General features: G+C 55.1%; 1 protein-coding gene across 1 annotated transcript in view; it reads left to right on the top strand.

Moving 5' to 3' along the window:
* The first annotated feature begins 435 nt into the window (after positions 1 to 435).
* Positions 436 to 18,856, top strand: part of LOC119958423 (actin-like protein 6B) — a 40,884-nt gene continuing 22,463 nt past the window's right edge. The window contains exons 1-3 of the mRNA XM_038786946.1: positions 436 to 812; positions 16,342 to 16,418; positions 17,674 to 17,839. Coding sequence (XP_038642874.1) covers positions 788 to 812; positions 16,342 to 16,418; positions 17,674 to 17,839 — 268 coding nt within the window. The 5' untranslated portion in view covers positions 436 to 787. The remainder of the gene's footprint in view (positions 813 to 16,341; positions 16,419 to 17,673; positions 17,840 to 18,856) is intronic.

Below are 18,856 nucleotides of genomic sequence, written 5' to 3'. Positions count from 1 at the left end.
GTATATCAGAGTGTTACAGTGAGGGGTGTGGGGTATATCAGTGTTACAGTGAGGGGTGTGGGGTATATCAGTGTTACAGTGAGGGGTGTGGGGTATATCAGTGTTACAGTGAGGGGTGTGGGGTATATCAGATTGTTACAGTGAGGGGTGTGGGATATATCAGAGTGTTACAGTGAGGGGTGTGGGGTATATCAGAGTGTTACAGTGAGGGGTGTGGGGTATATCAGTGTTACAGTGAGGGGTGTGGGGTATATCAGTGTTACAGTGAGGGGTGTGGGGTATATCAGTGTTACAGTGAGGGGTGTGGGGTATATCAGTGTTACAGTGAGGGGGTGTGGGGTATATCAGAGAGTGTTACAGTGAGGGGTATGGGGTATATCAGAGTGTGTAACCAGCTGTATACACCTTCCCCACCCACAGAGCCAATGCCAAACCCCTTTCCCCGTTGCTTCAACCTGACCCTGCCTTGGCTCGGCCGTGAAGAGCAGATCCATATCAACCTGTCCCTTTAATATTTCCCTGCATTCCACAATGTGCCTGCTGATACCCCGGGAGTAACAGAGTGCGTCTGCGAGAGAGAGAGAGAGAGACAGAGGGAGGGAGAGGGAGCTGCTATTTTTTGTGTCTCTCCCCCCCCATCCCCTCTGAATCATTATCCCCCCACTCGGGGATCTGCGCCTTTTATTCTGAGCCAGAGAGGAAACACAGACAATTGGCCCTTGTCCTGGATTATTGCTTTTGATCTGTGTGTCGATCTTCGTATGTAAGGAGCAGCGTTTTGGAAAGAATGAGTGGCGGCGTGTACGGAGGAGGTAACAGCAGGCGGCGACCCAGTCTGTATTTAATTGCTTTTTGTCTTCATGTCTGGTGGGGTGACTGATTGAGGGCAAATGATTTGGACGTAGCCCCCGGCGCAAGCTGCCTTTAAGGCGCCAGTCGGAAAATATTTGGGTTGTACAGTTAATATCTTCCCCCCGCGCCCCATCCCCTGATGTTAGAGGGGGTGGGGGTCGGGGGTCTTCGACACGCTGTGATTGGAGTTCTGGGGAGGGTTCGCTGTCTATTTTCCATTTTCTCCCCTGCTATTGTGTGAGTGGATTCGGCAATGAGCGTGGAACCATGGGCACGGACCTTTTTCTGAGTCAGAGGGGTGGCCCGCATTTACAGGATCTGGGGATGTCTGCCCCGAGTCCCGGGCCCAAATCGGCGGTGTGATGGAATCACTGCTCAAACGAAAGACCATTCAGCCCCTCAAATAACCCCTCCCCCCCCCCCCCCCCCCCCGCTCCCCAATGCTAGCCTCATCGTCATAGGAGAGGCCCATTCAGCCCCTCTAACCGTCATCCAGCGCCAATGGCGACGGAGGCGAGACCCCCGGAGGAGGCCCGCCGGGCTTGAGGGAAGGCCCGTTCGGCCTGGTCGAGGCTGCGCCCCACCCTGTCCGAGACAGCACCCCAACCCGCCCGCCGCCCCCCCCGGCTAAGCGGCCGCCGCCCCGGAGACGACGATTCGCTCGAGGGAGGCGAGTGCCGGCACGAGGCGGCGGCGGGGGGGGGGGGGGGGGGGGGGGGGGGGGCTGGTCTGACGAGGAAAGGTCGGGCAAGGTCGGGGGGCCTGTGGTCCGCTGGGGGGTTCAGGAGATGGAGAGGTGCTCTCAGTGAAACGTGTAAGGTCCCGAACGGACTTGGTGGATGCTGGGAGAATGTTTCCTCGTGTGGGAGAGGGGGGGGGGGGGGGGGGGGGGTGCACACTATAAAAATAGAGGTGGGGGGGGGGTCTCCCATTTCAGATGGAGACGAGGAGACATGTTTTTCTCCTGAAGGTCCCAGGGTCTGACTGCCCCCAGAGAACAGGGTCATTGAAGGTTTGTAAGGCAGATTCTTGTACACTAAGGTGGGGTGAGCTGTGGGGGTGGGGGGTGGGGGGTGGGGCGTGGGGGGGGGTGGCGTGAATAGGCAGGAACGTGGCGTTGAAACCACAATCAGGTCAGCTGTGACCGTAACGAATAGCTGGGCAGGTTCGAGACCTGTACCTTTGCACATTGAACAGCACTCGTCCTCTCTCTAGGTTTCGAGCAGTTGGCCGGCTGGCTGGCTTGTGATGCAGAATGAAGCCAGCAGCGTGGGTTCAATTCCTGCACTGGCCTGGCCTTCTCAATCTTGCCCGAGGTGTAGTGACCCTCAGGTGAAATCTGCCCCAGTCAGCTCTCCCCACTCAAAGTGGGGGGGGGGGGGGGGGGGGAAGGAACTATGGTGACTTTATCACATTTACCCTTTGTGTGGGAAACTATTTCCTAATTTCAATCCCGACAAGCTTGGCTCCAGTTTTTAGACTGTGAGCCAGCGACAGAGAAGGAACGGCCGATGTATTTCCCAGTCGGGACGGTGGGTGGCGTGGAGGGTGATGTGGCCATCAATTCGCTCGAGACACGATTGGAAGTAAGCTGTGGGTTTAATAGACTTAGAACTGAGCCTGCCTGCGACCAGAGGAACTGAGGGCAGGCTCGCAAGGCTGCAGCGCTTTATACTTCCGGTGGTGGGAGGGGCCATGGGCGGAGCCGAGGGTGGAGCCCTGTACAAGCTCCTCATCTGCCCCCTGTGGGCAGAGCCACGCAACGGCTCACAGACAGAGCCCACAGGGACACAATGCTATACAGTGTGAATTACGGGAAGTACATTCGCCACAGAGAGGAACCTCCAGGTGGGTGGGGTTCCCAGGTATCTGCTGCTCTTGTCCTTCTAGATGGTAGAGGCCGTGGGTTTGGAAGGTGCTGCCTAAGGAGCCTTGGTGAGTTGCTGCGGGGCACCTTGTAGACGGTACACACGGCTGCCACTGTGCTTTGGTGGGGGAGGGAGTGAATGTTTGTGGAAGGGGGGAGCCAATCAAGCGGGGCTGCTTTGTCCTGGATGGTGTGGAGCTTCTTGAGTGTTGTTGGAGCTGCGCTCATCCAGGCAAGTGGAGAGTATTCCATCACACTCCTGACTTGTGCCTTGTAGATGGTGGACAGGCTTTGGGTGGGTCAGGAGGTGAGTTACTCTCCGCAGGATTCCCAGCCTCTGACCTGCCCTGGTAGCCACAGTATTAATGTGGCTGGGTCCAGTTCAGTTTCTGATCAATGGTAACCCCTCAGGATGTTAATTCTGGGGGATTCAGCGATGGTAATGCCATTGAATAAAGAACAAAGAACAAAGAAAAGTACAGCACAGGAACAGGCCCTTCGGCCCTCCAAGCCTGTGCCGACCATGCTGCCCGACTAAACTAAAATCTTCCACACTTCCTGGGTCCGTATCCCTCTATTCCCATCCTATTCCTGTATTTGTCAAGATGCCCCTTAAACGTCACTATCGTCCCTGCTTCCACCACCTCCTCCGGCAGCGAGTTCCAGGCACCCACTACCCTCTGTGTAAACAGAATTGCCTCGTACATCTCCTCTAAACCTTGCCCCTCGCACCTTAAACCTATGCCCCCTGGTAATTGACCCCTCTACCCTGGGGAAAAGCCTCTTGCCATCCACTCTGTCTATGCCCCTCATAATTTTGTAGACCTCTATCAGGTCGCCCCTCAAACTCCGTCGTTCCAGTGAGAACAAACCGAGTTTATTCAACCTCTCCTCATAGCTAATGCCCTCCATACCGGGCAACATCCTGGTAAATCTCTTCTGCACCCTCTCTAAAGCCTCCACATCCTTCTGACAGTGTGGCGACCAGAATTGAACACTATACTCCAAGTGTGGCCTAACTAAGGTTCTATACAGCTGCAACATGACTTGCCAATTTTTATACTCAATGCCCCGGCCAATGAAGGCAAGCATGCCGTATGCCTTCTTGACTACCTTCTCCATCTGTGTTGCCCCTTTCAGTGATCTGTGGACCTGCACACCTAGATCTCTCTGACTGTCAATACTCTTGAGGGTTCTACCAGTCACTGTATATTCCCTACCTGCATTAGACCTTCCAAAATGCATTACCTCACATTTGTCCGGATTAAACTCCATCTGCCATCCCTCCGCCCAAGTCTCCAAAAGATCTAAATCCTGCTGTATCCTCTGACAGTCCTCATCGCTATCCGCAATTCCACCAACCATTTGTGTCGTCCGCAAACTTACTAATCAGACCAGTTACATTTTCCTCCAAATCATTTATATATACTCCGAACAGCAAAAGTCCCAGCACTGATCCCTGCGGAACACCACTAGTCACAGCCCTCCAATCAGAAAAGCACCATTGCTACTCTCTGTCTTCTATGACCTAGCCAGTTCTGTATCCACCTTGCCAGCTCACCCCTGATCCCGTGTGACTTCACCTTTTGTACCAGTCTACCATGAGGGACCTTGTCAAAGGCCTTACTGAAGTCCATATAGACAACATCCACCGCCCTATCTGCATCAATCATCTTTATGACCTCTTTGAAAAACTCTATCAAGTTAGTGAGACACGACATTCCCTTCACAAAACCATGCTGCCTCTCACTAATACGTCCATTTGTTTCCAAATGGGAGTAGATCCTGTCTCGGAGAATTCTCTCCAGAAATGTCCCTACCACTCACGTAAGGCACAACCGGCCTGTAGTTCCCTGGATTATCCTTGCTACTCTTCTGATACAAAGGAACAACATTGGCTATTCTCCAGTCCTCCGGGACATCACCTGAAGACAGTGAGGATCCAAAGATTTCTGTCAAGGCCTCAGCAATTTCCTCTTTAACCTCCTTCAGTATTCTGGGGTAGATCCCATCAGGCCCTGGGGACTTATCTACCTTAATATTTTTCAAGACGCCCAACACCTCGTCTTTTTGGATCTCAATGTGACCCAGGCTATCTACACACCCTTCTCCAGACTCAACATCCACCAATTCCTTCTCTCTGGTGAATACTGATGCAAAGTATTCATTTAGTACCTCACCCATTTCCTCTGGCTCCACACATAGATTCCCTTGCCTATCCTTCAGTGGGCCAATCCTTTCCCTGGCTACCCTCTTGCTTTTTATGTACGTGTAAAAAGCCTTGGGATTTTCCTTAACCCTATTTGCCAATGACTTTTCGTGACCCCCTTCTAGCCCTCCTGACTCCTTGCTTAAGTTCCTTTCTACTTTCCTTATATTCCACACAGGCTTCGTCTGTTCCCAGTCTTCTAGCCCTGACAAATGCCTCCTTTTTCTTTTTGACGAGGCCGACAATATCTCTCGTTATCCAAGGTTCCCGAAATTTGCCGTATTTATCCTTCTTCCTCACAGGAACATGCCGGTCCTGAATTCCTTTCAACTGACACTTGAAAGCCTCCCACATGTCAGATGTTGATTTACCCTCACACATCCACCCCCAATCTAGGTTCTTAGTTCCCGCCTAATATTGTTATAATTAGCCTTCCCCCCAATTTAGCACATTCACCCTAGGACCACTCTTATCCTTGTCCACCAGCACTTTAAAACTTACTGAATTGTGGTCACTGTTCCCGAAATGCTCCCCTACTGAAACTTCTACCACCTGGCCGGGCTCATTCCCCAATACCAGGTCCAGTACAGCCCCTTCCCTAGTCGGACTGTCTACATATTGTTTTAAGAAGCCCTCCTGGATGCTCCTTACAAACCCTGCCCCGTCTAAGCCCCGAGCACTAAGTGAGTCCCAGTCAATCTTGGGGAAGTTGAAGTCTCCCATCACAAAAACCCTGTTGTTTTTACTCTTTTCCAAAATCTGTCTACCTATCTGCTCCTCTATCACCTACTGGCTGTTGGGAGGCCTGTAGTAAACCCCCCAACATTGTGACTGCACCCTTCTTATTCCTGATCTCTACCCATCTAGCCTCACTGCCCTCTGAGCTGTCCTTCCGCAGATCAGGAAAATGGCCCCGATTGGCAGGAGTTAAATGAGACTGCCCATCGATATGTACACGGCACATGTACTCAGGACTAACCTCAGAAAAGGAAAGCACCCCCACCCCCGACTGCACAGGCAGAGCACAATCCCATGAACCCTGTCACCACACTACACAGGGCCACAACCGAGGGAGACCCCGATTTTCGGTACACCACCCCATTGACCGTCACTCAATTAAGGGACGTATGCGATAAGATTACACCATTCCTGCCCACAGCGGACCCCCACCATTATTTCGCAAGAGTCAAACGGTAGCATTGTGGATAGCACAATCGCTTCACAGCTCCAGGGTCCCAGGTTCGATTCCGGCTTGGGTCACTGTCTGTGCGGAGTCTGCACATCCTCCCTGTGTGTGCGTGGGTTTCCTCCGGGTGCTCCGGTTTCCTCCCGCAGTCCAAAGATGTGCAGGTTAGGGTGGATTGGCCGTGATAAATTGCCCTTAGTGTCCAAAATTGCCCTTAGTGTTGGGTGGGGTTACTGGGTTATGGGGATAGGGTGGAGGTGTTAACCTTGGGCAGGGTGCTCTTTCCGGGAGCCGGTGCAGACTCGATGGGCCGAATGGCCTCCTTCTGCACTGTAAATTCTATGTAAATAAAAACAACAGGCGACCATGTACGGCCTGGATGAAAACGAGCACGTGAAGCTCACAATTTTGAGCCTCGACCCCTCAGTCGTGGCAGCCCTTCCGGACCCACAGAATGTAGGGAGGACGCACCTTCAAGGAAATGCACACAGCGATCCTAGACGCGATCGGCTACAATAAGGGAGTCGCCGTAGAAGGCCTCAATAAATGTAGGCAGAAAAAGACAGAGGACACAACCGCGTTTGCTGGACGCCTTCGTAGTCACTTCACAGCGGTACTCGGAGAGTTAGCCCGCGCCCATTTGACCCCAGACAATATGGCCAAATGGACTCGAATCCTAGGGCGGAATTCTCCGCAGGGGGCCGAATTCGTGAAGGCCGTCGCGAACTCGGCCGAGGTTCACGACGGCCTCGGAGCCCGCTCCCCGCACCTAATTCACCCCCACCCGGGGGGGGGCTAGGAGCGGGCCCCCGTCTTTTCTCGGCAGCGAACTCGTCACGCCGAGAATGTGAAGTCATCCGCGCATGCGCGGGTTGCCGGTTCCAACCCGCGCACGCGCGGATGACTTCATCGCGCAGACGGCACGAACCCGCGCGTGCGCGGTGGCCGTCTTTCGGCTCCGCCGCCCGGCAAGACGTGGCGGCTTGAGCTTGCCGGGCGGCGGAGGGGAAAGAGTGCGTCCGTTTTGGACGCTGGCCCGACGATCGGTGGGCACCGATCACGGGCCTGTTCCCTCCCGAGCAGAGTCGCGGTGCTCCCGTCCCAATCGGGCATCCGGCGCCCGTTTCACGAATACAGCGACCAGGTGTGGTTGCTGCCGTGGTGAAACGGGCGTGAAGGGCCGGCCGCTCGGCCCATCGGCCTCGGAGAATCGCCGTTCGCCGTGAAAGACGGCGAGCGGCGATTTTTCCGAGCGGGGGGTTGGACGGGGGGGGGGGGGGGGGGGAGAATCGCTGGGGGCGCCAGGGGGGCATAAAAAATGTCGGGAGGCCCTCCCACGATTCTCCCAGGCCGCGTGGGGAGCGGAGAATTCCGCCCCTGGTCTCTCACGCCACCGAAGCGGGACAGAGAGCCTGCGCCAATTACGACCCCTCAGGCGAGACCCACAATGAGAAACGGGTCCTAAAGAGATTGCCCCGAGCTCGGGAACAGTCCATGCAGGGAATATCAGATTACGGTAAGGCAGAGGAAGAGCAGGCAGATGCTAACACGCATCCAGTCAGGACACATCAGAACCCTGCATGGGTAAACGAGGGAGGCCCACAGCAGCCTAAATCCCACGAATGTTACAATTGCGGACAATTAGGACATTACCCACAAGAGTGTAATTCCGCCCCCCGCCCCCCAGAAACAGCAGGGAAACCAGCAGGCAAACACCCTGAATAAGAATAGGGCCAAGCCAAATTCATAGTGTTAGCACCCATTCTGAGAACGCAGATTGACGGTGTTCGGGCTCCCCAACTTGTGTCTGCGACCCCCTTTGGGACAAGTCCGGAAGACCGTAGCAGCAGGCACAGCCCGGGGACACCCCATAGAATTTCTTCAGGACACGGGAGGGTCCCGTACCACGATACATTCCTCCACAATGTTCCAACGAGATACATGTCCCACCACGGACACCATTACTCTCAGCGGTTTTACAGGGCGCTTATAACAGGAACACAGTTTTGTGTTCAGCTTTGGTCTCCCTACCTGAGAAAGGACGTACTGGTGCTGGAGGGTGTGCAGAGGAGATTCACTAGGTTAATCCCAGAGCTGAAGGGGTTGGATTATGAGGAGAGGTTGAGTAGACTGGGACTGTACTCGTTGGAATTTAGAAGGATGAGGGGGGATCTTATAGAAACATTTAAAATTATGAAGGGAATAGATAGGATAGATGCGGGCAGGTTGTTTCCACTGGCGGGTGAAAGCAGAACTAGGGGGCATAGCCTCAAAATAAGGGGAAGTAGATTTAGGACTGAGTTTAGGAGGAACTTCTTCACCCAAAGGGTTGTGAATCTATGGAATTCCTTGCCCAGTGAAGCAGTTGAGGCTCCTTCATTGAATGTTTTTAAGGTAAAGATAGATAGTTTGTTGAAGAATAAAGGGATTAAGGGTTATGGTGTTCGGGCCGGAAAGTGGAGCTGAGTCCACAAAAGATCAGCCGTGATCTCATTGAATGGCGGAGCAAGCTCGAGGGGCCAGATGGCCGACTCCTGCTCTGAATTCTTATGTTCTTATGTTATATCACAGCCCCCGTTGTGATTCAGATAGGAAACATTGAAACCAAACACCCCGACGTTCTAGTCTATCTACCCCAGACAGCCGAACACATTTTGGGATAGACTTTATGAGCTCCCACAATCTTTTGTTCGACCCCGTAAACAGATGTGTGTGGAGACTGGCAAAGGCAGCACGAGCCCCCGCCACGCTCACGACGCACACAGGATTAGCGCAGTAGGAGACTTCTGGTTCGACCCTCGAGCCATTAGTCGGGACAGAGAAGTTAGAGACGTTTTACAGCGACACAAAGCAGATTTTGCCCAGCACAAACACGACTGTGGCAAGATCGCTGGCTTAGTCAACATTACAGGTCCCGACCCCGAACCCCAAATACAGTACGGTTTTCCCCAATAAGCAGAGGGAGAAATCGCAAAGGTTGTCCAGAGTTTGCTTGACCAAGGCGTACTCCGTTCAGTAGCCTCAACGAACAATGCCCAAATTTGGCCTGTCAGGAAACCCGATGGATCATGGCGACTGACCATTGATTCGTCACGAGTCCCGAGACGATGTTAAAACAGGGACTCCATTCAAAATTGTTTTCGGTTTTGGACATCAGCAACGGCTTTTGGTCCATTCCATTGGCTAAAGCGTGCCAATATAAATTTGCTTTCACCTTCCAGGGACAGCAATACACGTGGCCGTGCCTTCCACAACACTCCCTCCATTTTCTACCGACAGCTGGCGAATGGATTAGCAAAATTTTCCCGCCCTGATTGTCTTGTCCAGTACGTAGACGACTCGCTTCTACAGACAGGCAATAAGAAAGAGCACATTTTGCTTCTCGACGAATTATTCGGACTCCTTCACGAAATTGGATGTCAGGTGAACCCCAAAAAGGCCCAGATTTGACAGGAAAAAGTGATTGACTTCGGCACAGTGATCACCCATGGCAAACGCGAGATCGAGCAGAAACGCATTGACTCCATTTGTCAAGTTACCCCTTGCCCCATAATGTCTCAGCCCTCCGGTCATTCCGAGTAATGGTTGGCTACTGCAGGAATCATACAGACGGTTCTGCCCCCCCGATCCGAACTCCTAAAAAAGCAAGCCCCACAGCACACTGATGCCGTGGATGCATTATGAATGTCAAGGGGGCGATGGTTAGATCCTCTCTTGTGGGAGATGGTCATTGCCTGGGGCTTGTGTGAAACAAATGTAACTTGACACTTGCCAGCCCCAAGCCTGGATATTGTCCAGGTCTTGCTGCATTTGGACAGGGGCTGCTTCAGTATCTGAGGAGTCACATACGGGGCTGAACATTGTGCAGTCATCCGCACACATCCTGACCTCTGACCTTCTGATGGAAGGGAGGCCATTGATGAAGCAGCTGAAGATGGTTGGGGCCGAGGTCACTCCCCTGAGGAACTCCTGCAGTGACGTCCTGGAGCTGAGATGATTGACCTCCAACCATTACCTCCCCCCCCCCCCCCCCCCCGGCTGTGACAGAGCCCCAATTGGGTGGACTGGCGGAGTTGGACAAGTCGGGGGTTTCAGGGGTGGGGGCAATGCCCTTACGTACCCCAAACTGCTTCACAGCTGGCTTCTCAAACAAACACTGACCCGCTAAGGGGGAATTTAAGGAACAGAACAGTGAATCCCTGGCTCGAGCTGTTTCTTCCCTCCGGGTAAGCGGATCGTAGAATCCCTACAGCGCAGAAGGAGGACATTCGGCCCATCGAGTCTGCACCCGCCAATGGAAAGATCAGCCGACCCAGGCCCACGCCTCCAGCCTATCCCACCAACCCAACCTAACGTTTTGGATACTGAGGGACAATTAATCGCGGCCAATCCACCCTAACCTGCACGTCTTTGGACTGTGGGAGGAAACCGGAGCACCCGGAGGAAACCCACGCACACACGGGGAGGATGTGCAGACTCCACACAGACAGTGACCCGAGTTCAGAATCGAACCTGGGATCCTGGAGCTGTGAGGCAGCAGTGCTAACCCACCGTGTCACTATTTATTGTCTGTACCGTTACCCGGTGCCCTGTTAGTGTCTGTACCGTTACCCGGTGCCCGGTTAGTGTCTGTACCGTTACCCGGTGTCCCGGTTAGTGTCTGTACCGTTACCTGGTGTCCCGGTTAGTGTCTGTACCGTTACCCGGTGCCCTGTTAGTGTCTGTACCGTTACCCGGTGTCCCGGTTAGTGTCTGTACCGTTACCCGGTGTCCCGGTTAGTGTCTGTACCGTTACCCGGTGCCCGGTTAGTGTCTGTACCGTTACCCGGTGTCCCGGTTAGTGTCTGTACCGTTACCCGGTGTCCCGGTTAGTGTCTGTACCGTTACCCGGTGCCCGGTTAGTGTCTGTACCGTTACCCGGTGCCCGGTTAGTGTCTGTACCGTTACCCGGTGCCCGGTTAGTGTCTGTACCGTTACCCGGTGCCCGGTTAGTGTCTGTACCGTTACCCCGGTGTCCCGGTTAGTGTCTGTACCGTTACCCGGTGTCCCGGTTAGTGTCTGTACCGTTACCCGGTGTCCCGGTTAGTGTCTGTACCGTTACCCGGTGCCCGGTTAGTGTCTGTACCGTTACCCGGTGTCCCGGTTAGTGTCTGTACCGTTACCCGGTGCCCGGTTAGTGTCTGTACCGTTACCCGGTGCCCGGTTAGTGTCTGTACCGTTACCCGGTGCCCGGTTAGTGTCTGTACCGTTACCCGGTGCCCCGGTTAGTGTCTGTACCGTTACCCGGTGTCCCGGTGCCCGGTTAGTGTCTGTACCGTTACCCGGTGCCCGGTTAGTGTCTGTACCGTTACCCGGTGCCCGGTTAGTGTCTGTACCGTTACCCGGTGTCCGGTTAGTGTCTGTACCGTTACCCGGTGTCCCGGTTAGTGTCTGTACCATTACCCGGTGCCCGGTTAGTGTCTGTACCGTTACCCGGTGTCCGGTTAGTGTCTGTACCGTTACCCGGTGCCCTGTTAGTGTCTGTACCGTTACCCGGTGCCCGGTTAGTGTCTGTACCGTTACCCGGTGCCCGGTTAGTGTCTGTACCGTTACCCGGTGCCCCGGTTAGTGTCTGTACCGTACCCGGTGTCCCGGTTAGTGTCTGTACCGTTACCCGGTGTCCCGGTTAGTGTCTGTACCGTTACCCGGTGTCCCGGTTAGTGTCTGTACCGTTACCCGGTGTCCCGGTTAGTGTCTGTACCGTTACCCGGTGTCCCGGTTAGTGTCTGTACCGTTACCCGGTGCCCGGTTAGTGTCTGTACCGTTACCCGGTGCCCGGTTAGTGTCTGTACCGTTACCCGGTGCCCGGTTAGTGTCTGTACCGTTACCCGGTGTCCCGGTTAGTGTCTGTACCGTTACCCGGTGCCCGGTTAGTGTCTGTACCGTTACCCGGTGCCCGGTTAGTGTCTGTACCGTTACCCGGTGCCCGGTTAGTGTCTGTACCGTTACCCGGTGCCCGGTTAGTGTCTGTACCGTTACCCGGTGCCCGGTTAGTGTCTGTACCGTTACCCGGTGTCCCGGTTAGTGTCTGTACCGTTACCCGGTGTCCCGGTTAGTGTCTGTACCGTTACCCGGTGTCCCGGTTAGTGTCTGTACCGTTACCCGGTGCCCGGTTAGTGTCTGTACCGTTACCCGGTGCCCGGTTAGTGTCTGTACCGTTACCCGGTGTCCCGTTAGTGTCTGTACCGTTACCCGGTGTCCCGGTTAGTGTCTGTACCGTTACCCGGTGCCCGGTGTCCCGGTTAGTGTCTGTACCGTTACCCGGTGTCCCGGTTAGTGTCTGTACCGTTACCCGGTGCCCGGTTAGTGTCTGTACCGTTACCCGGTGCCCGGTTAGTGTCTGTACCGTTACCCGGTGCCCGGTTAGTGTCTGTACCGTTACCCGGTGCCCGGTGCCCGGTTAGTGTCTGTACCGTTACCCGGTGTCCCGGTTAGTGTCTGTACCGTTACCCGGTGTCCCGGTTAGTGTCTGTACCGTTACCCGGTGCCCGGTTAGTGTCTGTACCGTTACCCGGTGCCCGGTTAGTGTCTGTACCGTTACCCGGTGTCCCGGTTAGTGTCTGTACCGTTACCCGGTGCCCGGTTAGTGTCTGTACCGTTACCCGGTGCCCGGTGTCCGGTTAGTGTCTGTACCGTTACCCGGTGTCCCGGTTAGTGTCGGTACCGTTACCCGGTGCCCGGTTAGTGTCTGTACCGTTACCCGGTGTCCCGGTTAGTGTCTGTACCGTTACCCGGTGCCCGGTTAGTGTCTGTACCGTTACCCGGTGTCCCGGTTAGTGTCTGTACCGTTACCCGGTGCCCGGTTAGTGTCTGTACCGTTACCCGGTGCCCGGTTAGTGTCTGTACCGTTACCCGGTGCCCGGTTAGTGTCTGTACCGTTACCCGGTGTCCCGGTTAGTGTCTGTACCGTTACCCGGTGCCCGGTTAGTGTCTGTACCGTTACCCGGTGCCCGGTTAGTGTCTGTACCGTTACCCGGTGTCCCGGTTAGTGTCTGTACCGTTACCCGGTGTCCGGTTAGTGTCTGTACCGTTACCCGGTGTCCCGGTTAGTGTCTGTACCGTTACCCGGTGCCCGGTTAGTGTCTGTACCGTTACCCGGTGTCCCGGTGCCCGGTTAGTGTCTGTACCGTTACCCGGTGCCCTGTTAGTGTCTGTACCGTTACCCGGTGTCCCGGTTAGTGTCTGTACCGTTACCCGGTGCCCGGTTAGTGTCTGTACCGTTACCCGGTGTCCCGGTTAGTGTCTGTACCGTTACCCGGTGCCCGGTTAGTGTCTGTACCGTTACCCGGTGCCCGGTTAGTGTCTGTACCGTTACCCGGTGCCCGGTTAGTGTCTGTACCGTTACCCGGTGCCCGGTTAGTGTCTGTACCGTTACCCGGTGCCCGGTTAGTGCCTGTACCGTTACCCGGTGTCCCGGTTAGTGTCTGTACCGTTACCCGGTGTCCGGGTAGTGTCTGTACCGTTACCCGGTGTCCCGGTTAGTGTCGGTACGTTACCCGGTGTCCCTGTTAGTGTCTGTACCGTTACCGGTGCCCGGTTAGTGTATGTACCGTTACCCGGAGTCCCGGTTAGTGTCTGTACCGTTACCGGTGTCCCGGTTAGTGTCTGTACGTTACCCGGTGTCCGGTTAGTGTCTGTACCGTTACCGGTGCCCGGTTAGTGTCTGTACCGTTACCGGTGCCCGGTTAGTGTCTGTACCGTTACCCAGTGCCCGGTTAGTGTCTGTACCGTTACCCGGTGCCCGGTTAGTGTCTGTACCGTTACCCGGTGTCCGGTTAGTGTCTGTACCGTTACCCGGTGTCCCGGTTAGTGTCTGTAGTTACCCGGTGCGGTTAGTGTCTGTACCGTTACCCGGTGTCCCGGTTAGTGTCTGTACCGTTACCCGGTGCCCTGTTAGTGTCTGTACCGTTACCCGGTGCCCTGTTAGTGTCTGTACCGTTACCCGGTGTCCCGGTTAGTGTCTGTACCGTTACCCGGTGCCCGGTTAGTGTCTGTACCGTTACCCGGTGTCCCGGTTAGTGTCTGTACCGTTACCCGGTGCCCGGTTAGTGTCTGTACCGTTACCCGGTGCCCGGTTAGTGTCTGTACCGTTACCCGGTGTCCCGGTTAGTGTCTGTACCGTTACCCGGTGTCCCGGTTAGTGTCTGTACCGTTACCCGGTGTCCCGGTTAGTGTCGGTACCGTTACCCGGTGCCCGGTTAGTGTCTGTACCGTTACCCGGTGTCCCGGTTAGTGTCTGTACCGTTACCCGGTGTCCGGTTAGTGTCTGTACCGTTACCCGGTGCCCCGGTTAGTGTCTGTACCGTTACCCGGTACCCGGTGCCCGGTTAGTGTCTGTACCGTTACCCGGTGTCCCGGTTAGTGTCTGTACCGTTACCCGGTGTCCCGGTTAGTGTCTGTACCGTTACCCGGTGTCCGGTTAGTGTCTGTACCGTTACCCGGTGTCCCGGTTAGTGTCTGTACCGTTACCCGGTGTCCCGGTTAGTGTCTGTACCGTTACCCGGTGTCCCTGTTAGTGTCTGTACCGTTACCCGGTGCCCGGTTAGTGTCTGTACCGTTACCCGGTGCCCGGTTAGTGTCTGTACCGTTACCCGGTGCCCGGTTAGTGTCTGTACCGTTACCCGGTGCCCGGTTAGTGTCTGTACCGTTACCCGGTGTCCCGGTTAGTGTCTGTACCGTTACCCGGTGTCCCGGTTAGTGTCTGTACCGTTACCCGGTGCCCGGTTAGTGTCTGTACCGTTACCCGGTGTCCCGGTTAGTGTCTGTACCGTTACCCGGTGTCCCGGTTAGTGTCTGTACCGTTACCCGGTGTCCCGGTTAGTGTCTGTACCGTTACCCGGTGTCCCGGTTAGTGTCTGTACCGTTACCCGGTGTCCCGGTTAGTGTCTGTACCGTTACCCGGTGTCCCGGTTAGTGTCTGTACCGTTACCCGTGTCCCGGTTAGTGTCTGTACCGTTACCCGGTGCCCGGTTAGTGTCTGTACCGTTACCCGGTGTCCCGGTTAGTGTCTGTACCGTTACCCGGTGGCCCTGTTAGTGTCTGTACCGTTACCCGGTGCCCTGTTAGTGTCTGTACCGTTACCCGTGTCCCGGTTAGTGTCTGTACCGTTACCGGTGTCCCGTTAGTGTCTGTACCGTTACCCGGTGTCCCGGTTAGTGGTCTGTACCGTTACCCGGTGCCCGTTTAGTGTCTGTACCGTTACCCGGTGCCCGGTTAGTGTCTGTACCGTTACCCGTGCCCGGTTAGGTGTCTGTACCGTTACCCGGTGCCCGGTTTAGTGTCTGTACCGTTACCCGTTACCCTTGCCCGGTTATTGTCTGTAGCCGTTACCCGGTGTCCCGGTTAGTGTCTGTACCGTTACCCGGTACCCGGTGCCCGGTTAGTGTCTGTACCGTTACCCGGTGTCCCGGTTAGTGTCTGTACCGTTACCCGGTGCCCGGTTAGTGTCTGTACCGTTACCCGGTGCCCGGTTAGTGTCTGTACCGTTACCCGGTGCCCGGTTAGTGTCTGTACCGTTACCCGGTGCCCGGTTAGTGTCTGTACCGTTACCCGTGTCCCGGTTAGTGTCTGTACCGTTACCCGGTGCCCGGTTAGTGTCTGTACCGTTACCCGGTGTCCCGGTTAGTGTCTGTACCATTACCCGGTGTCCCGGTTAGTGTCTGTACCGTTACCCGGTGCCCGGTTAGTGTCTGTACCGTTACCCTGTGTCCCGGTTAGTGTCTGTACCGTTACCCGGTATCCCATTCCCTGTTGGTGTGTGCAGACAATGCTGCTTGTGGTGAATGTGATTCACACTATATATAGTTGCCAATATCACTCCATGTATATATGTTCGTTATCTAGCCGTTGTAAGATCAAAGCTGTATATAGTTGCCAATATAACTCCGTGTATATATGTTCACTATCCACCATTGTAAGTGCAGTTACACTATCCGACCAGCAGGGGGAGTCGCTCTGGGAGTCCGCGAGAGTTTGTACTGGGCTCCTCCCTTGGCTCCGCCCAGGACTCCTCCCCCTGGGAACGATGTATAAAGATCAGTGCCTTAGAGCCAGCCTGCCAGTTCATCTGAAGTTCAATGACGAATAGGCTGGCTCTGTTGTGAGTGTATTAAAGCCTCTGTTCAGATCCAACTACACGTGTTCGCTGAATTGGTGGTCACTCCTCACACTATTTTCTCTCACCCTCAGATGAAGTCGGAGCTCTTGTCTTTGACATTGGGTCGTACACCGTGCGAGCAGGTTATGCTGGGGAGGACTGTCCCAAGGTAAGCTGATACTACCACCTTCCTCTCCCATCACTCCTCCTGCTCTTCAGCCACACCCAACGCCCAGAACTTGTGGGCACCTACCTGTCCTGGGAGTGTTTGATGGGGACAGTGTAGAGGGAGCTTTACTCTGTATCTAACCCCGTGCTGTACCTGTCCTGGGAGTGTTTGATGGGGACAGTGTAGAGGGAGCTTTACTCTGTATCTAACCCCGTGCTGTACCTGTCCTGGGAGTGTTTGATGGGGACAGTGTAGAGGGAGCTTTACTCTGTATCTAACCCCGTGCTGTACCTGTCCTGGGAGTGTTTGATGGGGACAGTGTAGAGGGAGATTTACTCTGTATCTAACCCCATGCTGTACCTGTCCTGGGAGTGTTTGATGGGGACAGTGTAGAGGGAGCTTTACTCTGTATCTAACCCCAGTGCTGTACCTGTCCTGGGAGTGTTTGATGGGGACAGTGTAGAGGGAGCTTTACTCTGTATCTAACCCCGTGCTGTACCTGTCCTGGGAGCGTTTGATGGGGACAGTGTGGAGGGAGCTTTACTCTGTATCTAACCCCGTGCTGTACCTGTCCTGGGAGTGTTTGATGGGGACAGTGTAGAGGGAGCTTTACTCTGTATCTAACCCCATGCTGTACCTGTCCTGGGAGTGTTTGATGGGGACAGTGTAGAGGGAGCTTTACTCTGTATCTAACCCCAGTGCTGTACCTGTCCTGGGAGTGTTTGATGGGGACAGTGCAGAGGAGCTTTACTCTGTATCTAACCCCGTGCTGTACCTGTCCTGGGAGTGTTTGATGGGGACAGTGTAGAGGGAGCTTTACTCTGTATCTAACCCCGTGCTGTACCTGTCCTGGGAGTGTTTGATGGGGACAGTGTAGAGGGAGCTTTACTCTGTATCTAACCCCGTGCTGTACCTGTCCTGGGAGTGTTTGATGGGGACAGTGTAGAGGGAGCTTTACTCTGTATCTAACCCCGTGCTGTACCTGTCCTGGGAGTGTTTGATGGGGTACAGTGTAGAGGGAGCTTTACTCTGTATCTAACCCCGTGCTGTACCTGTCCTGGGAGTGTTTGATGGGGACAGTGTAGAGGGAGCTTTACTCTGTACCTAACCCCGTGCTGTACCTGTCCTGGGAGTGTTTGATGGGGACAGTGTAGAGGGAGCTTTACTCTGTATCTAACCGCATGCTCCCGTTCTGTTGCCGATATCCCCCTTGGGAAGTGGGATCCAGGTGAACTCTCTCACGCTCCCTCCACAGGCCGATTTCCCGACCACAGTTGGACTGATGAACCACGAGGAGACGGCCATGGATATCGACGGGGAAAAGGATGTGAAGTCGGGGAAGACGTACTACATCGACACCAACTCCCTGCACGTCCCTCGCGAGGGCGTGGAGGTCATCTCGCCTCTGAAAAACGCAATGAGTGAGTGAGTGACTGACTGTCGGAGGGGAGCGGAGGTGAGGGGTGGGGAGGGGGGGTGGGAGTTGAAAGCCATAGGCCCCACTTCATTCAACATCAACCCCACCCCGCCTCCCTCCCCTCTCCATTTCCTCAGCCAACTTCCTCAGCCGCCCCCTTCCTGATCAACTGCCTGGGGCGGGGCCTCTAGCGATTGATCCGAGGGAGCATTGATCAGGGGGTTGAGCCATTCCGCTCTGATGGGGTACGGGGGGAATGGCTGCTGGACCCTATACCCCACCCAGAGGCCCCCCCCCCCCCTCCCCCTCTCCCTCCCTCCCTGCCCGTGGTTTGATAATTCGGAGCTTCCAGCAGTGACAAAACCATACGGAGGCTTTTGGGCCTACACAGCCTGATGCCTCACTATGCGGACACTCCCGCCTCATTGGACAGACCCGTCACCTCTGGGATACGAAGAACCAGTTTTAAGAAACAAGAAGGCAAGGAAGAGGAGCAGGGAGTGGACCACTCGGCCCGTCGAGCCTGCTCCGCCATTCAGTACTATCCCGACTGATGTTGGGCCACGACTCCATTTTCCCGCCCACTCCCGCGTGCCTTAAGTCCCTGAGATCCCCAAAATTTATCCAGCCCACAGCCTTCAGTGCACCCCCAATCCTCTGGGGTGGGAGAATTCTAAAGATTCACAAACCCTTTGAGTGAAGAAATTCCTCCTCACCTCAGTCCCAAAATGGCCGGCTCAGTCCCCAAAATGGCCGACTCAGTCCCAAAATGGCCGGCTCAGTCCCAAAATGGCCGACTCAGTCCCAAAATGGCCGATTCCCTTATCCTGAGGCTGTGCGCCCCCCCCCCCCCCCTCAGCCGTCATTTCCCCATCGCCCTGGGCCCTCAGTTGTTTACGCTGTTGCCTACCGAGCATTACTGTTTAATCCGCTTCCGCTACTCTTTCAGGCAGTGCCCTCGCGACTTAAAGGGCAGGAACCCGATACCATGTAATGGTCAAGGTAATATTCTGCTGCTAAA

This window comes from Scyliorhinus canicula, chromosome 29 (assembly GCF_902713615.1).
Source record: "Scyliorhinus canicula chromosome 29, sScyCan1.1, whole genome shotgun sequence".
Classification (NCBI taxonomy): Eukaryota; Metazoa; Chordata; class Chondrichthyes; order Carcharhiniformes; family Scyliorhinidae; genus Scyliorhinus; species Scyliorhinus canicula.
The sequence above is the reverse complement of the archived record's forward strand: the minus strand, read 5'-3'. Positions and strand labels throughout refer to the sequence as shown.